This window comes from Giraffa tippelskirchi, chromosome 8, assembly GCF_054371585.1.
Source record: "Giraffa tippelskirchi isolate mGirTip1 chromosome 8, T2T-mGirTip1v1.2.pri, whole genome shotgun sequence".
Taxonomy (NCBI): domain Eukaryota; kingdom Metazoa; phylum Chordata; class Mammalia; order Artiodactyla; family Giraffidae; genus Giraffa; species Giraffa tippelskirchi.
Genome location: NC_137282.1, coordinates 108,314,557 through 108,333,001, shown reverse-complemented (window position 1 = coordinate 108,333,001; position 18,445 = coordinate 108,314,557). Strand labels below are relative to the sequence as shown.

At 39.9% G+C, this 18,445-nt stretch overlaps 1 protein-coding gene across 3 annotated transcripts in view; it reads right to left on the bottom strand.

The window, feature by feature from the left end:
• Positions 1 to 7,729: 7,729 nt before the first annotated feature.
• MCCC2 (methylcrotonyl-CoA carboxylase subunit 2) overlaps positions 7,730 to 18,445 on the bottom strand; it is a 73,051-nt gene continuing 62,335 nt past the window's right edge. For 2 of the 3 annotated variants that reach the window (XM_081518515.1, XM_081518516.1), the window contains 4 exons: positions 16,396 to 16,552; positions 15,064 to 15,178; positions 13,201 to 13,286; positions 7,730 to 10,320 (listed from right to left, as the gene is read on the bottom strand). In XM_081518515.1, coding sequence (XP_081374641.1) covers positions 10,203 to 10,320; positions 13,201 to 13,286; positions 15,064 to 15,178; positions 16,396 to 16,552 — 476 coding nt within the window. In that variant the 3' untranslated portion in view covers positions 7,730 to 10,202. Of the gene's footprint in view, positions 10,321 to 13,200; positions 14,679 to 15,063; positions 15,179 to 16,395; positions 16,553 to 18,445 lie in introns of all 3 variants that reach the window. The other variant, XR_014061776.1, reaches the window with a different exon arrangement.

Below are 18,445 nucleotides of genomic sequence, written 5' to 3'. Positions count from 1 at the left end.
GGAGTCTCTTGAACTGATCTAAGTATGAATGGATGGTCTGAATTGAGACTGGTTCAGTGATAAACAAGGGAGATTTAGGGAGCTATGGAGAGGTATAATCAATAATATTTATTGGACAAGAATAAGAATATCAGGGTAAGGAAGAGCGAAGAATCACAATGACACCCACGTGTCTAAACTGAGCAACTAGGAAGAGGCTGGTGCCTGGCCCAAGACCAACCCATATCCTACCTCCGCCCATCCCACATGATTGTCTAAAGGCTCCAGGGAAATAGAAATGTTCTGTATCACCTGTGCGTGTGTTTAACTGAAATGGGGCTGATGACTTTATGGACCTAACTCAATTGTGACCCAGAGAGAATTGATTAAAGATTATCTCCGGATAACCTTGAAGACCTTATGCTAGGTGAAATAAGCCAGACACAAAAGAAGAGACACTGTGCGACTCCACTTACGTAAGATACCTAAAACAGGCAAATTCATAGCGACAGAAAATAGAAGGGCCTGGGGGAAAGGGAAGGATGGCAATTATTTTTTAATGAATACAGAGCCTCAGTTTGGGGTGATGAAAAAGTTCTGGAAATGCACAGTGGTGGTGGTGGCAGCACAACAATGTAAATAAACTAACTCCACTGAATTGCACACCTAAGAATAGTGAAAATGGACAATTTTGATGTACATTTTGCTGCAATGAAAAATGTTTTAAATGTACCTCAAGTTATCAACCACTGATGCTGATGAACATTCCGCTTTTTTTCTAGTTACGGTTGGTTGGGAGTGAGGAACTGACAAAAGTCCTGAGAGACTTAAACCTTCTGTTTAATTTACTGAGAAGTTACAACAAAGGCACTAAGGCATAAAGAACCAACTCAGGAAACAATTCACTGAGAAGTTACAGCAAAGGCACTAAGGCATAAAGGACCAATTCAGAAAACACTTCCGTGGAAGCAAACTGTCAGCTGCTGTGATGGCCCATGATGGAGAATACTTCTGTTTTTACTTGTTTTTGTTCTGATCTCACTTCTTTCCATCACCTTGAATAAATCTCATTAGCAACTTTTAGCTACTGATAAACACTTTCAGCAAATAGCCTGAAATGAGGTACATAGAGAAGTCAAGTAGGCCTTAGGAAGCATCACTACAAACAAAGATAGTGGAGGTGATGGAATTCCAGTTTCAAATCCTAAAAGATGACGCTGTGAAAGTGCTACACTCAATATGCCAGCAAATTTGGAAAACTCAACAGTGGCCACAGGACTGGAAAAGGTGTTTTCATTCCAATCCCAAAGAAAGGCAATGCCAAAGAATGCTCAAACTACCACACAATTGCACTCATCCCACACACTAGCAAAGTAATGCTCAAAATTCTCCAAGCCAGGCATCAACAGTACATGAAGCATGAACTTCCAGAAGTTCAAGCTGGATTTAGAAAAGGCAGAGGAACCAGAGATCAAACTGCCAACATCTGTTGGATCATCGAGAAAGTAAGAGAGTTCCAGAAAAACATCTACTTCTGCTTTATTGACTATGCCAAAGCCTTTGTGTGGATCACAACAAACTGTGGAAAATTCTGAAAGAGATGGGAATACCAGACCACCTGACCTGTCTCTTGAGAAATCTGTATGCAGGTCAAGAAGCAACAGTTAGAACTGAACATGGAACAACAGATGAGTTCCAAATCGGGAAAGGAGTACGTCAAGGCTGTATATTGTCACCCTGCTTATTTAACTTATTTGCAGAGTACATCATGAGAAATGCTGGACTCTATGAAGCACAAACTGGAATCAAGATTTCCAGGAGAAATATCAATAACCTCAGATATGCAGATGACACCACCCTTATGGTAGAAAGTGAAGAGTAACTAAAGAGCCTCTTGATGAAAGTGAAAGAGGAGAGTGAAAAAGTTGGCTTAAAGCTCAACATTCAGAAAACTAAGATCATGGCATTTGGTCCCATCACTTCATGGCAAATAGATGGGGAAACAGTGGAAACAGTGGCTGACTTTATTTTTGGGGGCTCCAAAATCACTGCCGATAGTGATTGCAGTCATGAAATTAAAAGACGCTTGCTCCTTGGAAGGAAAGTTATGACCAACCTAAACAGCATATTAAAAAGCAGAGATATTACTTTGCCAACAAAAGTCCGTCTAGTCAAAGCTTTGGTTTTTCTAGTAGTCATGTATGGATGTGAGAGTTGGACTATAAAGAAAGCTGAGCGCCGAAGAATTGATGCTTTTGAACTATGGTGTTGGAGAAGACTCTTGAGAGTCCCTTGGACTGCAAGGAGATCCAACCAGTCAGTCCTAAAGGAAATCAGTCCTGAATATTGATCGGAAGGACTGATGCTGAAGCTGAAACTACAATACTTTGGCCACTTGATATGAAGAACTGACTCATTTGAAAACACCTTGATGCTGGGAATGATTGAGGGTGCGAGGAGAAGGGGACGAAAGAGGATGAGATGGTTGGATGGCATCACCGACTCAATGGACATGAGTTTGAGTGGGCTCCAGGAGTTGGTGATGGACAGGGAAGCCTGGCATGCTGCAGTCCATGGGGTTGCAAAGAGTCAGACACGACTGAGTGACTGAACTGAACTGAAACATTTTCAGCAAATAGCCTGAAATGAGGTACATATAGAAGTCAAAATAAGGCAAGTTTTTATCTGGGTTGTGAGTAAATACCTAACAAAAAATGTATATACAATCTGAAATTTCAGATTTTAAATTTATGAAAATGTCTTGAGATGAACAGTGGCTCCTTTTGAAATCTCCTGATCTAGCCCCGTGAATTGACTCTTAGCCTGGGTCACACACTGGAATCATTTGAGGGAGTTTTACAAATTGCTGATACCTGCATTCGAACCTGAAAGATTTAGTTATCTGGAGTCCAGCCTGGGCATCAGAATTTTTATAACCTGAGCTCTTTGGGTGATTATATTCAGCCACTGGCTTAGAAGGTAAGACAAATTCCCTGTATCCTGAAAATGAGAGACAGAGAGATGTATCTAACTAAAAACCTATGAGAGTGATCATATCATCAAAGCAGAAATTGATGTAAGAATCCTAAAACTTTAGAAGGAACTTCAAGATAGTCTTGGAGTAGGTAAAGGCAACGCACTCCAGTATTCTTGCCTGGAGAATCCCACAGACAGAGGAGCCTGGCAGGCTACAGTCCATAGCGTCGCAAGGAGTTGGACACGACTGAGCATGCATGCACTCAAGATAGTCTAGGTGGTGAGTGGGTCTCAAAATGGGATACCCAGACCAGCAACATCTGCATCCGCAGGAAATGTGTTAGAAAAAGCATATTACAGGGCCCACTCCAGACCTGTGGAATAAAAGTCTAAGGTGGAACCCAGCTACCTGTGTTTTAAGAGGCCCTCAAGGCCATTCAGCTATCATCTGAATTTGAGAACCATTGTTCAAGAGCAGTTACCAGGAGACTTAAACAATATCCCGCCATGCCTCAAAGATTCTGATACAAGGGTTTTGTGGTTGTTTTTTTTTTTTTTTTGAGCCTCAACTGATTTCAGCGAGAAACTGGGATGGAAAACCACTCATTTAGTCCCGCCCCTGTATTAAGAGATAAGGAAAAACTAATCCAAGATCACACTGCTAGTTAGTACCACCAGCTGGAAAAGAACACAAATCTTTTGATTCCAAATTGAGCTCTCTGTCTAGCAGCCAATTCAGGTTCTTCTACTCAGGATGCTAGATCCAGTCTGGTATAGATTTAAACTATGACTCAGTTTGAGGACTTCATTGTCCCTCACAGGGCTCAGTTCTCGGAAACTGATTTGGTTACTGTTCCTATATCCCTCATGATGGAAAAAGGTTAGGACAAGTTAAAATCAACACAAAGTAGGGAAAATAAAAACTCAAAAACAAAAACAGGAACCATACAAATGCTTGCAAACAAGCATATAATAAATGAAGAAAAGTGTTTACGTTTCAAAATGGATTGTGGAAAATCCACCTACCATTCATATAAGACCAGCACTTTGGTCTTCAGGCTACCAAAAGTTCACTTAAGCCTACCTAAGAAGTTACTTTGTCTCTTGGTGAAGTAAAAGTGTTACTCACTCAGTCCTGCTAGACTCTTTGCAACCCCAGGGAATGTAGCCTGGAGTTTCTGGCAAAAATTTCCAGCAAAAATAAGTACAGCAAGGCCCCATCCTTGTGCAGCAGTGAGACTGTGACGTGGGAGGGTCTTTCCACCAGCTCAGTAGTACCCCTCCACCTCCTCCCGCACCTTCCCAGACCTTCCCTCCCAGACTGTGCCTCCTCGGCCCACTTGCCCTAGTACTGGCAGAGATATGGGAGACCTGCGGAGGAGGAAAGAAAATGGACCTCTGGAAAAGGAAAGAAAACAACTAGTACTAGGCCAGAGAGGCTGATTTTGGTCCCCTGTTATCTTCCCCAAGTGCCCACAATTTTTCAGTAGCAGAACTAGGACTGAGCTGGTCTTCTCCCAGTCCTTCTCAGCCTAGTGCTCTTTCCACAACCATGACACCTCCCATGCATTTATGCTGTCTTCACAACTTGTTACTGATGTGACACTGTCACCTACACACAACTTTTGAGAATGAAAGGAAACACTCGTTTTGTAAACCATTCGATTCTACTGGAAGCTATTTCAGCATCTGAAAGTCCCAGGGTCATCATTATATCCAGCAATACTTGTACCATAAATGTACATTTATAGAGCACAGTTTAGTAACATGCCTTAAAAAGCTTGACCTAACATACACCTTGATGTAACAATTCCACTACTAGGAATTTGTACAAATAATCATAGTCATATAAAGAAACTATAAGATACTTGTTGCAGCATAATCTATAATAGAGGGCAGCAGAAACAACCTAAGTGCCCAACAATACGGCAGTGGTTAAGTCAAACAGGGCATCCACACAAAGTAGTATCAGGCAACATCAAGATTATTGTAGAGGAGATAGTAAATGACATAAAAACTCATCAACAGAGCCACATTACATTAAGTGAAAATGCGGATTACAGAATAAGTTTTTCTGTGAAAAAAGTTCCTACAGATAGAAAAAAAGATAATAGTATACAGGAAATTATTAATAGCAGTTATCTCTGGGTGGTGAAATTACAGAGAACTTTCCCTTATTTTCTTCACTTGTCTCTAAGTTTTCTACAAGTAACATTGTTGGGTTTTTAATTATAAATCATTTTACAAGAAAAGTTATTTTTAATTATCATATAACTATAGGAATGTGATGAATAGAGATATGGTTGAAAATGTTATCTTCTATAGAAATCTCTATATTGGTCCAAGTTCTCCAAAATTCTACTTGTTCACATCTTACAGTTAATATCTACTCAATAACACATTGAAAAGAATTCATTTTCTCCAGCGTACTTCTGACAAGTAGTTCTGGTCACGTTTTCTCTTCAGTAAGTTCTCCACTAAATCCCCACCTTCTAAGACCTTGTTCTCCCTCAGACACTTCTCTCCCTTAACTTAAGGAGCAGCTCAAACCTGTGACGTGGGTCACCTTTGTGAAAGAAAAAGCTTCCAGACAAGCTGAAATGCTGGCTGCCACAGAAAACCAAATTGCCCTTGCCCTATGGTAAATTCCCCTCCCGAGTCAATTACATAGCTCTCTAGAATAGTTACACGTCATGTGTTTGATATCATACGGAAATCTACATTAAAATTCACACATTAGGCAGACGGCCTCTAGAAGCTGAAATCAGCAAGGAATTGGGTTTCCCCTCAAAGCCTCAAAAGGACTACAGCCCTGCCATTTTGATTAGACGTCTGAGCTCCAGAACTGTAAGAGAATAATTCTGTGTTTTTCAAGCCACTACAAAGCTACAAAGCAGCTATCTGGACCACTGGTTTGCAGGAATTATCAACACCTGATGGGTAGCATCAGCACTCAGTCCATGAGCGTGAGTTACAGAGACAGCAACCACAAGCCAGAGTCTGCCTGGTCGGTCCTGGCTCACATCTGTTTCTCATGGAATTATTAGCAGTAGGGCTCAGAGTGGCTGGTCAACTATACAGTCACCTTGATTATAAGCCTCCTCACCTGGAACGCACCCTTGCCTACAAAGGTCAAAGGCAGACAGAAATTTCATTTAGCTCCAGGAATAACTTAATCCTTAGCATCCTGACTCCAGATACAAGAGAATTCAAGGCACATTAAATAAAAAGTTGTTTTAGTATTTTGTGAAAATGATGAAAACCAACGTCATCATTAAATATTAGTTGTATTTAACTGTACCATTTACAGAGAAATGTTATAAATGACAGGAGACCATAAGTGTCTAGTTCATTTCTAAATATTGAATTTCAGAGCCAATCATTAAAAGATCCAGCTTTGGCCAGAGCACTCAACAACAATCATCCTTCCAGAACACCATCAATACACTTTACAACTAACAAGAACTATGTGATCCTCCCCCACCATCCTAAAAGTCTTATTAATGATATCATTCAAAAACCTGTTCTTGCCCCTGTAAAGGTAATACACACCCTCTCTAGTCATGCCTTGCATGCAGCCATGCACGTTTGGTAAATGATCAATTTTTCACTTGCACATTCACCAGTGCCTTCCGCTAGCATGACAAATCCTCACTAGAGAACATTTCCCTTGAAAACTGAAAAAGAGAAGCAATTTTGTCTCTTTTTCATTCTGTAAGTGCCCAGAAAACCTACTTGAGAACTGTATATTTCTTAAAATTCTAAGAAATACTCAAAATTCTAAGATACTCATATTATCCTAGCTGAAATTCATATTTTAATAACCAAAATGTTTAAATTCTTATTACAAAAAAGTAGCCTTTATGTATGTTGATGGATGTGCTAAGCAACCACATTGTGGTCATCATTTCACAATACCCAAGTGCATCAAATCATCACAGTGCATACCTTACACTTACATAATGTGTATCAATTACACCTAAACAAAGCCCGAAGGGCAGACAAAAACTGCTGCCTATTTTGGCAAAACATTATAAATGCTTTTTATCTGATAAAATGAACAAAATAATTATTTTAAGTGTGGTGTTAGTGGTGACCATGATATTCCTAAAGAAAGGTAAAGACACTTCTAAAATAGCATGAATCTTTCTTTGCCTTGTTGATGGTTCCTACAATGAAATACCAACTAGTCTTGATTAAAAAAAAATCATTGTTTTCTGATAAGGATGTAAATTTCAACCGAAAATTTAATATAATTTACTATTTAAAAACACTCACTGCGTTCCTTTGCTGGTTGGCAAACTGGCCGCCACACACAGAGGGCAAGGAGAGAGGAGGAGAGGCAGCCACTCCAGACTGGGAAGAGGCAGGTTTATTAAGGCAGGGAACTCAACAGACCAGCGTGGTGGCCGGGCCGTACCAGGAGAGAACCTCCCACCCGCTGGCCAGAATCTTAGAAGTTATTATATAGAGTCCTTATCTGAGTTCAGTTCATGTATTCAGTCCAAATGGCCTCGGCAACACCTTACTTCCTCCACACTGCTTTTGGCAAACTATGGAAATGGTGGGCGGTCGGGGGAGCGGGGAGGAGCCAATGATTGCCCCGTTCGAGGTCAGGGGTCAACTGGCGGTCTCCTCCTCCACAGGACCGCCTCAAACATTCATCTGAAAATGCAACTTACCTCTGAATTGTGATCTTCTATCTGTACACATCTCAAAAAACTAAACTGACTTCAGATACACAATGCAGCCTAAACTGAACATCATGCACAAATGTTTGAAATATTAACTTTATTAGGAAAGCATTTCATAGTAGTATCAGATCATATAATCAGTCACTTCATTTTAAATACAATTAAAATACAAACTTTTCATTCATTTGACACATATCTGGGCACCTACCAGTGTCAGGCATTGGGGACACAGGTCAACAGGAAGATCCCTGCTCTCATGGAGCTTACATTCTAGCAGGAGGGCAATATTTTTTTTTAAATGCTTATATTTCTTATAAACATGTAAGTCAGAGGAAGAAAATGGTGTTCTACAAGAGCACATAACAGGTGTCTAACCCAGCCCAGGGAAACCACAGAGATAAAAAGGTAAGCGTTTAAGTAGAAGGGAGAAGAGTTCAGGCAGAGAGAACCTCATAGGCTCTAAGAGGGGAAGGACTTTTAGGTTCAAGGAACTGGAAGAAGTCTAGAATGGGAGGAGTACCCAATGTGAAAAGAGGAGTCAAGGAGATGAGACTTAAGAAGTGATGATCAAGACCCATGGAGGGCATTAGGGGTTTGGCACTTCTAAGAGGAACCGTGAAAGATGTAAGTAAGGAAGTAACATGACAGGTGTGCACCTAAGAATGGCCATTCTAACTCCAGAGTGATGCAGAGATTGGACCAGGTAAGACTGGATGCAGGCAGACTCCTTTTAAGCTCTGCAGTAAAGGGCAAAAGTAGTGGAGGAATTCAAGAGATGGTCAGGAGGCAAAATCAATTGATCATGATGATCGAATTCTGAGGTTCCCTAAATCTATTTGACATAGAGGTCTGGAGCTCAGTGGAGAGCTGTGTTAAGAACTGTCAACACAGGAATCATCCCCATTTAGATGGTAACTAAAGCCATAAGAAAGGGTGAAATGGCCAAAGAGCATAAATGAACCCATGAAAAACACATACATTTAAGAATGAGGAGGAATAATATTCAGTCATAAAAAGAATAAAATCTTGCCATTTGCAACAACATGAGTGGACCCTGAGGTCACTATGCTAAGTGAAATAAGTCAGAGAAAGAGGAACACCATATCTAACTGATATGTGGAATCTAAATAACAAAACAAGCTTATACAGAACTGATTAGTGTTTGTGAGAAGGGAGAGGGGTGGGGGTGGACAAAATGACTGAAGAGCATCAAAAGGTAGCATAGGTCCAGCTATAAAATAAGTAAGTCCTGTGGATGTAATGCACAGCATGGGGACTACAGTTAATAATGCTGTATTGCATATTTGAAATTTGCTAAGCAAGTAAATCTTAAAAGTCTTCATCACAAGAAAAAAAAAATTTCATAACTGTGCATGATGATGGATGATGATTAGACTTATTTTGGTGATCATTTTGTGGTGTACACAAATATCCCATCATTATGTTGTACACCTGAAATTAATATAATGTTACATTCAATTATATCTCAATTTAAACAAAGAAAAAGGAAATGTGCCAGGGGCAGACAGAAGAGGGAATGGGGAGTTATTATTTAATAACAGAGCTTCAATTTGGGATGATGAAAAGTGCTGGAGATGGATGGTGGTGATGATTACCAACAACGTGATGTGCTTAACATCACAGAAACGCACACTTAAAAATGGTTAAAAAGGTGAACTTTGTGTTAGGTGTATTTTGCCACAATTAAAAGAAAAAAAGAGATACTTTTGTGCTATTTGTATCTTTCAGAGTAAGAATGTATTCACATATTGCTAATGAAAAATCAAGACAAATGGTGAAGGGAAAGAGGAAGGAACAGAGGAAGTGGGGCCTGCAGAGGAAGCCGTGAGGAGGCTGGTAGGGTACAGCGTGGAAGCTTGGAACAGCACTCCTGGAAGGAAGCGTCTGACCGATGTGAATGCCCCAGGGAATTAAATCAGGTAAAGCTGGAAAGAAACCCACTGATTTCGGGAACATGGAGGTCAGTGGTGACCTTGGAGAGGGCTGCTGACAGTATAAATCAGAAAGCGAGAGGGTGAGGTGAGAATGGATAGGAAAACAGAACCCAGGGTGCAGACGGTGAGGAGTCTGATGCTATGAAGAGGAGGAGGGTGGTGGCTGGAGGGGAAAGTAATAGATGCTTTTTTTTTTTAAAGTACATTAACATATCACCATGCATAATTGGCAAACCAATCACTTCAGTGGAAATACAATTTTATGTTTAAAATATCTCAATAATACCTGGAATTTACAGATTACAGAACTTCTCATACTTCTTATAGCTTAGAAAGGATGACTCTAAATTAGTTCTTTCCTTCCAACCATGGCAGAGTTGAGCCATAGAAAACTTTTTCTAAGAGAATTTACACGGAATTGTGCTTCATCAGATAAATATCTTCACTGATTTTTTTTTTTTAAAGGTAGAAAAGTACAATGCACTGTGTTAAAGCAGTTTTACTATTAATAGTGACATGTTGAAAAAGTCTAAAATTTTAAGGCTACAAATATATTAATTTTCAGTACACATCCAATAGAAGATGCTTTATAGTCCAATCACATCCTCAAGATGCCGAAGTTAGTCTTCTGGATAGGTGCATTGAGGGCAGCACTAAGACTGAGACCCAGGACCAGCCTGGTGTCCACTGGATCAATAATCCCATCATCCCACAGCCTGAAAAAAGACCAAAAAATGAGTGATTATAAATCCTGCCCCAAACACCCAGTTATACACACAACGCCTAAAAGTGCCAAGGAGGTCTTTCTGCAGGTAATATATGGATCCCCTGATGAGCTTCTGTGTAATATAATCTCACAATAGAAACCATGATCAAGAACAGGAGAGAGGAAGGAAAGAAAAATGACTTGTCTTAGGCCCCACAGAATCTCAAGTTGAATTTGAGGCTTTAGGAGCAGCTTACTACAAGGAACCGCAAAATAAACCCTGGTTTTAAAATACTTTATTTCATGAAAAGCTTTCCCTTCCCTCCTCTGCCCACATAAACATACAAACCAAAATGATACATTACTGTTATTATTATGGAGATCCATATAAACCAAGGTAAGAGTCTCCAACCAAAGTCCCCACTGAAAAAGGTATAGTCCTCCAAACTCCTAAGAAACTATGAAAATTATTAAATAGACTTCAGTCCATTTTATTAATAAAATAAATATCTTCATATGTAGTTCTTTATTTTTTGCTAAAGCAGGTAATGGTTTTAAACTGATTTCAGAAAAAATTTACAAGTAGATATCCTAGTTTGCTATTCATGGACCACCTCACATTTATACAGAAAAATGAATAAGAAATAATATTTTTTAAAGGTCATTAGTGGATGTCAGTTTTGCTTTTTGTAAACAAACTGCCTTCAGTATCTAGACATAGCATCAATTATTAAACTATACTTACATTGACAGACCATGAATCAAATCTTTGCTCATAAAACATTCATAATAAAGACCCTAAGATATCAACAGCCATAAAAAAATTATTTTTGTAATTTGTAACCTGTTCAATTGATTACACACTCCCTCTGAAGCCTGAACGCGTGTGTGCTCAGTCCAACTCTTAGCAACAACATGGACTGTAGCCCCCTGCAAGGCTCCTCTATCGATGGAATTCTCCAGGCAAGAATACTGGAGTGGGTTGCTATTTCCTTCTCCAGGGGATCTTCCCAAACCAGGGATTGAACCAGCGTTGCCTGCATCGGCAGGTGGATTCTTTACCACTGAACCACCTGGGAAGCCCCTTCTGGAACCTATATCAGAGTAATACAGCAAGCACAATAGCAAGGTTGCTCCAGGTAAGACGTCCTAATCAAATGCCTGGAAAAGTTTGGTTATAAAAACAACTGAGAAGAAAATTGGCATGCTGTATATGTAACATGTAAGGATTAAGAAAAACACAGGAGGTTACAGTACAGATGATGACAGAGCTCTCTGAAAAGACACACCTAGTCACATTAAAGCCTAAACAGACCAGGAAATTTATTATTAAACTGAGACTTATCAAACTGAAGGAAGGTGCCATACTGGCTTGAAAATCCTTTCATCTTTGAAACAAAGTTGGTATATCCATGCCACCAATTATTTTAAGATTAAACATCTACAAGTTAACAGAAAAACCTTAGTCTTTCAATACTAAATCCCAGAGATAAGTCTAACTGGGCCATATGCTCTCCTGTCTTGAATACAACCCATTAAAAATAATAATAACGTAAATATGAAAATAATAAGGGATTCAGTCTAGTTAGGGCTGAAAAACAAATTAATGGCTCATACAAAATACGCTATTTTTCAAAGTTTAATATTCCAACTGTCCTTGTGAATTTCAAAGTCTTATGTAAAAACAAAGTTATAGGTGAGCTTATAATGTATATTTTCTCTTTAACTTTTTATATGATTTTCTATTCCCTCTTTGTTTCTACTGGCTACTACGTAAGCCTGTTTCAGTGAGGGTAAAAAAGAACATACGATTTCTCAAACCAAAGACTATATAAAATATTCTGTTCTTAATTAAGTGAATCAATGACCAGCCACAACAAAATACACTTGGACATTTGCTTTCAGAAATACATATTAACAAGAAGAGAAACAGGTTTTTCAAAAATCCCAAATGGTATCAATTTAAAATTTGAAACTAATGATGCTCTGGGAGATATGTTCAGCCTTTGCAGCCCCCCAACATCAGGAGCAGAGTCTGCCACAAAAGATGCCTTCAAGTGACTGACATGGATTCTAACTTTTGATTTTCTTTTCTCCCTTCTCTCTGGTTTCTCCAGTAAATGACACAAATCACAGCATAATCTAATTTTAAAAGACACAAATAGTTATTTTCTTTTTTCCATCTGCCCAAAGGATAAAAGGAAAACATGAAGCTTAAATTATTCTTCAGAATGCAGAACATTAAAGTTGTTGAAAAAGAGGTCTGAAAGCACACTCATGTCTCCAATGGGGACAGCTGAGATAATTTATTACCTCATTTAAGTGGTGTAAGAAACAAACAGAATAAGAACCACAATGGTATGTGAGGTAATTGCTTAATGTTGACACGTGGACCCTGGCTGTGAATAATCACCTTCTGAATGCACCAGGCTCACTTGTTAAGAAGTGTCACTAAGTGTTTGACCATTTTCATGTTTAAATGGGGTAAGAGCAAAATAATCAGAGAGGGGGATAACAGGGATTCATGTGTTTAAGCAAAAATTATTGCAGAACTAATTCCTCAAAGTGACACAGCCAGGATTATAACTCAACTTCCCAGCCCCAGTGTGGTCCAGGCCCTGGACCACTTCAACTAGGAGTGGGCTAAGGGAAGAGGCAGGGAGAGTGGCAGGAGCAGACCAATATGGATGGAACCAAAGTCCAGCCTGGAAGAAGAGTCAGCATTTCAGCAGCAGGCATTCCCATTAGAGAAACAACAGTACAAAATTGTGTCCAAAGATTATTTTTTGGTTCCCATGAGGGCTGGATGATGCCAACTGCTCAGATCTCGTAAAGCTATTGCTCTGACTGTCAAGATGTGCCCATCAAAGAGTTATTCTCTGGCTCCCACCTTGCACTGGAATAGTAAGGGTTTCCTTCCTCTTCAAACCTCTTAATGATGGGCTCTTTTAAAGCTGCTTCATCAGCACTGGAGAACTGAAAGAAAAGGGACCATGAGTAAGTCCTCCTGCAGAGGAACAACAGATCCACTCAAGAGAACCTCAAGAGAAAAGGGGGCAACAGATTTCATGAATGATAATGTTACAACCAACATCTGAACAGTGAGGTGTAGATTACGTGTGATGCTTTAACATATATGATCTCACCTGAGATGTGAGTATCTAATAAATAAGTACACTGTTATATCTCCTTCATCAGATCCAACATCCTAAAGTTGCTTAACATAAGGTCAACACCAAGGTTATCACATATTTCAGCAGGATAGAGCAACTGGATGTGAATTATGCAACATAACAAAAGGGCTATATTACATTTAACAGCTTCTGTTTAAGGAGGTGGAGAAGCTGGGGATTTTCACTCAAAATAGCCAAAATTTTAAAGATTTTAAAGTTTAAAGGGATAAGACAATAAACTACATTTTAAATAACCTCTGCAACTTCCCAGATAGCTGAGAGTTTTCTCTAATTAACACTTAAGGGCTTGCCCATCCGTATTGCCAGAAACAAGTGATAATTAATTTGGACTGCAAACTCTTTATGCAAATTAATTTTGAAATCCTGAAAAGCATTTTCAACTTAAAGATTTTTTTTTCAAATAAACCCAAGCTTTTTTTATGTACTTTCATTGGCTAATGTCATTTATAACTCAAGAATTTAATGGGGAAACTACTAAAATCCTACACTTTCCTTTAACACATAAAAATAGATGAATTCATATATCTGTATACCAAATTAATTAAATAACTGTTTAATAAGGTATCACCGTGCTGAGCTAACATTTAAGACATGTCTTCAAAACATCAGGTAGAATGTCATAGACCCCACTCCTCCATGCCCCTCTGCGCACACAAAAGTGAGGCTTTCCTTTTGCTGGGATACTAGTCAGCACTAAAGTGAATCTGAAACCTCAATTCCACAGAATTCCTGTCGCTTGGGATGAGAGGCATGGATGAGATGCATTCAGGGAGGCAGGAACCACCCTCTGGCTTTATATTATCCTCACTCCACACACTAGGCAGTTGATCAGATGATCAAACTCTAAATGACAGAACTGAGAGCCTGAAAAAGCAGGGCCTCCTCTGTGCTGTGCCTTACTATGACGAAACAGTGCATCCAAGCAATTTCAGGAACATTCACCAATCACGAAACAGTTGTAAGTTATAATAAACTATAATGTAAAATTTCCGATGAATCTCTAATAGACACAAACAAAAGACTCCATCCAGAAGCGGTCATTTGCTCATCTGCCTTTCGTTAAGCTTCCGGGGCTCTTTCCAGCCTTCTTCATCGATACTTTCACAGTGTAATAATGGTATTCAATTCTCATTATATGACAGGGCCTCCCACTCAAGGTATCCTTAACAACAATCTACAAATAAAACAGGAAACAAAATTCTGCAGCTTTAGATCATAAAACCAAAGACGTAAAGTCAGGTTAATTTAAATCTCACTCACTGCAAATAACTAAGAATCAAACATCCTTATGCCTCAGGCACTCACAGACAAGAGTTTCTGAGTTTTCTTAAGAGATTCTAAAAAATGTGTAAATTACTACAAGAAGGTACTTCAAATGAAATGGTTTTAAAAAGAGAGATGAAGAATGTGGAGGTCTAAGTTGCTAAAACAACTCCCAGGCCAGCATCTTCTAGATAAGCCAGGCCCTGCATGTTGGAGCCGTGTCCATGAACTTGGAGCGGCTCTGGGTGTGCCCTTCCCCAGCTCCAGTGCCTGGTGAGACTCAGACAGCATTTTACCTGTTTCCCTTCCCGTGCTCTTTGGTCCTTTGTTACTGTCGCCAACACATTAGCTGCCTGCTCTCCTCCCATCACGGAGATGCGAGCATTTGGCCACAAGTAGAGAAATCTTGGGCTATGCAGGGAGAAAGGAAAGAATGACCAAATGAATTCACTGTACAACACAGAGATCTTCAGAGGCTCATGTTTACCTTTTAAATTAGTGTTTCTTCATTCTGGTTGCATGCTATAATTATCTGAACATTAAGAAAAACAAAAACAATGCCTAGAACCTACCACAGACTAATCTCCAGCAGCGGGGCTTCAGCATGGTAGGATTTTTAAGTTCTCCAGGTGATTCTAATGTCTGTTTTGTTGAATTCTATTTTTTCATTTTATCCAAATTTACTGGGCACAAATGTATTCCAAAGATTCTCTTATTATGTGTGGTTATATGCTATTTTCCATTCCTAAAACTGGTGATACATCGCCTTCTCCCTTTATTTTTTAGTTTTAACAGGGGACTCTCAAGTTTGTAACCCTTTTAAACATAGCAATTTTGGGCTTTCCTGATTCTTTTCTCTCTATAATGTTTGTGCTTTATTATGTTCTGTCTCTATTTTTCTTGTTTTAATATCCTGCTCTTCTTTGGGAGAAGGCAATGGCACCCCACTCCAGTACTCTTGCCTGGAAAATCCCATGGACGGAGGAGCCTGGTGGGCTGTGGTCCATGGGGTCGCTAAGAGTCGGACACGACTGAGCGACTTCACTTTCACTTTTCCCTTTCATGCACTGGAGAAGGAACTGGCAACCCACTCCAGTATTCTTGCCTGGAGAATCCCAGGGACGAAGGAGCCTGGTGGGCTGCCATCTATGGGGTCGTGCAGAGTCGGACACGACTGAAGCGACTTAGCAGCAGCAGCAGCAGCAGCAGCTCTTCTTTGAACTTCTTGGGCTAGCTGCTTGGCTCAGTGATTTTCAGCCTTACTTCTTTTCCAGTATATATATATATATATATATATATATATATATATATATATATATATATAAAGTCTATACACCTTCTTCAAAACAAGACTTTAGCTGCATCACACAAGTTATGATATGATATATAGTATTTTCATTATCAGCCATCTCAAAATATTTCCTAATTCCCACTTTGGATTTCTTCCAAGAGGTACCTTTAGCATTAAACTTCATTTCACCCCTCCAGAGGATGCAAATTATGGCCTAATTGATTGGGATTTGTGAATGTCATTCTATGTTTCAAATAAACTTGAAATAAACTAACCATTCATAATTATACCTGAAGTATGATTCATTCTTTCAGAGAAAGTCATGACAACCACCTACCTATACGCTCTGCCACACATCCCATAGTTTCCAGCCCCGTAAGACCCCCCAATGATGACAGTTATCTTTGGCACGTTGGCACAGGCTACGGCAGTCACCATCTTGGCACCATCCTTGGCAATTCCTTCAGCTTCATAGTCTCGACCAACCATAAATCCTATGAGGAAAGAACAGAAACAGAGCCTCAGGGTGATAAGATTAATGGGCACAGTCATTTTCACCAAGATACTGGAATGACATCTTGTCAAACTATATATATTTTACCAGAGGTCTCTCACCCTCAGTTCAGTTCAGTCGCTCAGTCGTGTCCGACTCTTTGCGACCCCATGAATTGCAGCACACCAGGCCTCTCTGTCCATCACCAACTCCCGGAGTCTACCCAAACCCATGTCCATCGAGTCGGTGATGCCATCCAACCATCTCATCCTCTGTCGTCCCCCTCTCACCCTAATAAAATATTTATATGTGAAATACGCCCCCTCCCAAGTTTACTTTTAAGGGTAAAATAAAATTTTCTCTAATCATTTAAAAAATTGCTTAAATGTTTCATCTGGATACACACAGAGATCTTCAGACAAGATAACAATGCCATATATCTTCAAGAAATTAATCTCAAAACTACAGCTTGGTGAGCAAAGAACAGGACGAGGTAAGTTAAGGAAAAAGTACTGGAGCAAGTCCAACTGTGAAACTGTGGGTTTCAGGGCTCACTGACCCGGTTCACAATATAGATTATTCCTTCTGAAGTGCTGCTTTAAAACTTTGAGGAAATAAAATTAATGTTTCAGAGAGATGCTTCGAGTCCCTGTCAGTGACTCAAGAGCAAGATAAAAGAATTCTCATTATCATTACAGGATCCTTCTACTTCTCCAAGCTTCCAGCTCTGTTGAAACTGATCTGCAGCCTCACTGGGCCTTCCAGGCCTTGGGGTCCTTTTCCTCTTCACCTTACAGACACCAAGTCAGGCTTCATCTGTCTCCCTCCCCATACGCAGATTCACACGCCTACTTGATTGTCGCTGTTCTTGCTTTGCAAATCTCCTGCATTGGCTAATTCAATTCAACCACTTTTTCTGGATCACCTGTACTTGCTGTGGCTAGAACAATACTGATACAACAACCCTTGCCCTCACCAGGCACCACCTGCTTCCTCTGGTTACCCACCCCAACCCTCTGAATTGGGCCCTCAGAACAGCTCAGAAACTCCTTTATCCATTTTATCTTGACTCCCTGTAACATTTCCACAATAGTTATCTCAAGTACCGACTCTAAAAGTTCTCGGCCCCTACCCACCACTCCACTGCCCCTCTAGTCCCTGTGAATGATTTTACCTTGAAAAAGAAGACAAGCCATTTCACCTGGCTTTCTCCAACCCTTCTTTCTCTCACCATAAAGAACAACATAATCATGCTGTCTTTCTTCCTTTACTCTCATCTCTTGGAAGAAATTAAAGTTACTCAAAGATTGTCCCTTTCTTTTCTCTCTGGGTGTTTTCTCTTCCCACAGCTTTAAGTACCATCTCCATGGATGCCTCCATGTTCGCCTCCAGCTAACGCACCTTCTGTGCTCAAGACTTCAACTGCCCACCACGTATCTCCAAATGGATGTCACACAGGCCCCTCAAATACAGTGTTGTCAAACCAAACTCTGCTCTCTGCCCCCAACACACCTAAAAATAAAATACAACAAAAATGTAGGAATCTTCCAAGCACACAGTTTAACTTACTGGTGGTTAACAAACCATGAATCATTATTAGAAACAAGGTCTCTGGACAAGCAAAGCTTCAGAAGACTTTTACATGACCTCTTAGAAGGTCTGCCACACAGGGTCCTCTCCAGCCGCATCTGGACACAACTTGTCTCAAGAGTCATCTAACCAAGGATCTTCAACTCAAGAACAGCACCAGGTGAAGATGTTTTAGTACCAGTACTGTGTAAAGCCCTGCTAACTGTCAAAGGCCAAACTCCTTCTCACAAAGGCATGCCTGATCCCAGCAACTAATTAAGGGGCCTCTCCTTCCTTTGAACCTGAGATAACCATGCATGAGTTA